General features: G+C 35.0%; 1 protein-coding gene across 1 annotated transcript; it reads right to left on the bottom strand.

The window, feature by feature from the left end:
• Positions 1-281: 281 nt before the first annotated feature.
• Positions 282-3,896, bottom strand: LOC107794433 (protein VTE6, chloroplastic). Its single transcript, XM_016616918.2, has 5 exons — positions 3,389-3,896; positions 2,437-2,690; positions 2,189-2,312; positions 605-709; positions 282-524 (listed from the first exon to the last, which is right to left on the bottom strand). The coding sequence occupies exons 1-5, from the start codon at positions 3,779-3,781 to the stop codon at positions 438-440; spliced, it is 963 nt and encodes a 320-aa protein (XP_016472404.1). The 5' UTR covers positions 3,782-3,896; the 3' UTR covers positions 282-437.
• Between the last annotated feature and the right edge of the window lie 613 nt (positions 3,897-4,509).

The following is a 4,509-nucleotide window of genomic DNA, read 5'->3' as shown; positions in this document are numbered from 1 at the left end:
AATATTCCAGAATCTTGGATACTAGGAGGGGATTAAATTCCTTAAGGAAACACTGTGAATTCAGTGAGCTCGAATTGGTTTTCTGTTATTTCGTAGTTCATTCCTGTTTATGTTCATTTATATTTCCAAAATTATTTTACAAATACAGTTTACTAACAGTCACACCACTAGGAAACAATACTGAAACTGCTGGTGATAGAATTTGGTAAAATTGAATGTGTGTGTGTGTGTGTGGGGGGGGGGGGGGGGGGTTCGGTATTGTTTCTCGACTAAAAAAATAACGTGACGATCCACCAAGTCTTGGTTCTGACTCGGATGGTATTATAGACCTGTAAATCCCATAAAAGATCTCTTTTGCATCTTGAGAATATGGTATACAGAGTATGGAATGAAAAGTGGCAATTCAAGCTCATGTTCCAAACAGGTGCATAAATTCGTTAAGTTTGGAGTATTATTTGCTGCATTAAGACGGCCAAAATACTTCCCAACGATATGTTGATGACGTTGACAACATCGTTGTTGAGCTGAATATTAAGGGACAAAAATGGTGAGCAAGTTAGTTTAATCTCAAAAACGTTGGACCTCTATTCAGAAAAATACATACCCATTGAAATCCTTCCTTCTCTTGAAGTGAAGCACCTATTAGACTTTCGCCAAAGTTTGCTATCTGGGAGGCAATTACACATATCGCAGCCCCAGGTGCGTTAATCTGTAAACAATTCTTTTGGTCAGAAAAAAAAAGACATTGAGTGGACTGAATGGCATTGTATCTACCATTAGCATAGGCAGTTAAAGCTAAATATGTAGTGAATGTTTCGGCAGAAAAGTGATACAAAATATAAAATAAATAAAAACACTATTGATGGGTTAAAACCATAGAAATACCCCTGCCTTGGGCTGCCCAGTCCTCTGACCGAAATCAGCCGTTCAGGTAATATTATGCAAGGATTTACCTTCACCAAAATCACCCATTTCTTAGTTCTTACTATATTCGAATACAAGAATACTTAGTACTCTCTTTGTCCCAAGAAGAATGACCGGGTTTGGAGTACGAGCCATCTAATTTCTGATGTTAATTCGGAGATTAATTTCCACTAAAATAAAACTTAAATATTCAGTAATTTCACAAAAAGGTACCATAAATCACAATATTTTAAAATATTTAAAATGTGAAAATAAATTATACTCAATGAAATATTGTTTTGACTCAGAAAATACTAACATGACCATTCTTTTGGGACAAGGAAGTATATTTCTCGGACGGCATGGACCTAGGTAAAAACATGCAACCATGTATTTCTTTAGAAATCAATATACATAGTCTCAGCCACTGAATTATCACACAAACTTGAGTTAGTGCCTGATCGAATTGATCAAAACCAAGAGCCAAATCGCCACTACACATGATTACTGCTCCAGCCAGCACACCTTCGTAGGTTCACACAAATCCTAGAACGGAAAGGAGAAGAATAGAATTGCTAAAACAGTGAAACCCCTTTCAGCTGCTCTTTATAATACCATCAACAAGGTTCCAAAAGAGTACATTTATAAGTAAGAATATACAATAAAATCTATGGCAAGAATATACAATAAAATATATGGCAAGAATATACCAATTAAATCTATGACAACTTGGAGGCTATCAAGAGTGATATAAGACCCACAACCTTCTATTGTGGCCAAGTTTGAAACGGATAGGCATACCTTGCCACATTGATTCCTAGTTTCAAGACATGCTTAGCATTGTTAATTTAGGGTATAAGGGATATTTCAACAATCCTTCCTTTATCACAACCGCAAGAAATAAGCCAAAAGATTTGTGAAAACATACCCGCTAAGCAAGCCCAATGTTAGCCCAATTATGAGAAAGTGCCCCCAGTTAGCCCAACACTTCATTCTACAACAAATATTCCCTCTAACAATTTCAATGTCCTTCATTCCCAAACTTTTCTTCAGCATTTCTAGTAACCTAATTCTTTTCTGGTCTCAACCTGGTCCGTTGTAGACCTCATGAAAAAATAATCATATAACAGCACCTTGACGCCAAAATATTCAAAGTGACATTTTTGTTGTCATATTATTAATCGTAATATTGACTAGTATCTCCAGATTATCCCAGAGTACAGAAGAAAAACCACAGCATAAACAAAAGTTTCTCAAAACTGTGAATGATTCATAAAAGGCGTACCTGACCCATTAGATAGCCAACAAACGAAAGGAGAACTGAAGCAAGAAGCCCAACGAAGGTTCCCTCGGCACTCACAGCACCTTCAGTACCCCGAGGCACTACCTTGAATGTGGTGACAAGATACCTGCAATAAAAGACCCTCCATTAACAAATAAAGAATGAAATTTCCAGTTTCTATGTAAACATGACACTGTTTTCAGTTGATAAAATTCCTAGTGATTAGCCAGAGGTGAAAAGGCTGTACTCACGTAGTTTTACCATATGCCTTTCCTATCTCGCTCGAGACAGTGTCGCTCAACTTAGTACAAAAGCTGGCTACAAATGCAAGTTCCCACAGGCGAGTAAATGCCTCCCCACCAACACCATAAATTGATAAAAATGCACAAACACAACCGGCTGCACTGGAGCCGATCACGCTTCCAGGTCCTCTCCTTCCTTTTCTCTTCTCTGCGACCCCTTGAGCCTCTTTCTGAGCCATTTTCACCTTAGTCGCAGCTGTTCCCTGTTTGGTTTAATTTATTAGTCCAAGTTCCCTGACATCTTTTATCAATAGGATTTATCAGTCTAACCACGAGACAGTATACCTTGATAGTAGAAAGACAAACCAGAAGTTATCTAGACGGGTTAATAAAAGAGTTTCTATTTTGCTTATGAAGTTTCCACTATTCAATCAAGAGGGTCCTATTGCTCCTTTCTTTTTGTTTTATTTATTTACTATGATTACTTTGTTGCTAATATTTTACTTAAATACTCACTCGATCCCAATTTATGCGGCACTCTTTCTTTTTTAGTTAGACTAAACAAGTTTGACACTTTTCTATATTTAGAAACAATTCAACTATAAAATTTTCATTTTACTTTTAATGAGATGGTTAATAGTCACGGAAATATCTATAGCCTCTTTTGGATCACATGTTTCAAAAGTTTTTCCTTATTAGTTAAACTTCGTGTCTAATCAAAATCCTCACATAAATTGGGACGGAGGGAGTAGAATTTTTCTCTTAAAGAGGGATTTGCAAGCAGTTATTCACAATTGAGTATTCTACTTTCATGATTTATTGATCTGAAATTTTAATATACTCAATCTATTCTTCCTACTATCTTCACTCAGAGAATAAATGGGATTAACCTATATGTACAAAGCAGAATCCTCAAACAACAATGCACATAAAAATGAAGAAAGATATAATTTTTACTTACAATAACGAAATATGTGGCAACAAGAAGAAACCCAGAAGACCCAAAAGCACGCCAAGTGAGAGTACCAAGCAGGAAAGCAGCCCCAATACCAGAAACTGACAAACCAGAGACTAAAAGTGGAGAACCCAAAGTGAAGATAATTACGTTACTTAGCAAAGCAGATTGCCACGTCGGTGGTGACGATTGAACCAATTGAATTGCTCTTTCAATAATTCCCAAGTCACTCACTGATGCTTGTGCTTTAATTGATGATGTTTTTGACATTTTAAGATGATGTCTAGGGTTTAAAGTAAATGGTTTTTGGAGATTTGAGGTTAAATATGAAAATTTTGGTTTTTGATAATGGAGAAGTAATGGGAGTCCCGGCGATGAAGAAAGAGTTGAAAAGGCCATTTTTTAAAGTTTACAGGTTTTGACGTTAGATTCCGGAAACCGTGGAGTCGTCTTTGCTGGAACCGGAGCTAGGATCTTCTTTTGGTAATTTCACATTGACACTTTAGTTTTGCAAATGTGTCATTTGCACCCCCAACGTGTTTGAAATGTTATAGAACATACATTCTTGTTAAATATTTGGAACTTTTTTTTTTTTTTTTAATAAAATGAGAAAAAGTAAAAATAGAAGAAATGTGATAAAGTGAGAGGTGCTCCATGCCTAATTCTAGGGTTTGATGCTATCTACTATCTAGGTTACCTAGACACACTTGTAGATTGAATTTTCTTCCCATTTATTTTTATTTTGAAATATCAAACTACTTAATAAGAGTTGTCATATGTATTTTTTCTAAAATTCTTTAGAGATTGAATCTTTTTAAGTTTATTGCATCTTAAACTATTACTACCTCTTATATCGTTTGCTTTTAAAATATTAGAACTTGAAATACATCTATAAGTTACTAACAAAGTTGATATCAAGTGATTATTTATAATATTTTTATTTACGAAAAGTTTTACAATAAGAAAATTATAGATTTACTTATAAAAACGTTCATATTATTTTCCACATCTCGATAAAAATATTTTATTGTAAGTTACATTTTGAATTCAATTACATTCTAAGATTTTCTCACTTCATGTTTCTCGGAGAGGTGCATTCGTCATTCTAAAACTATAGTACATTAAGG

Source organism: Nicotiana tabacum, chromosome 10, assembly GCF_000715075.1.
Source record: "Nicotiana tabacum cultivar K326 chromosome 10, ASM71507v2, whole genome shotgun sequence".
Lineage (NCBI taxonomy): Eukaryota > Viridiplantae > Streptophyta > Magnoliopsida > Solanales > Solanaceae > Nicotiana > Nicotiana tabacum.
The sequence above is the reverse complement of the archived record's forward strand: the minus strand, read 5'-3'. Positions and strand labels throughout refer to the sequence as shown.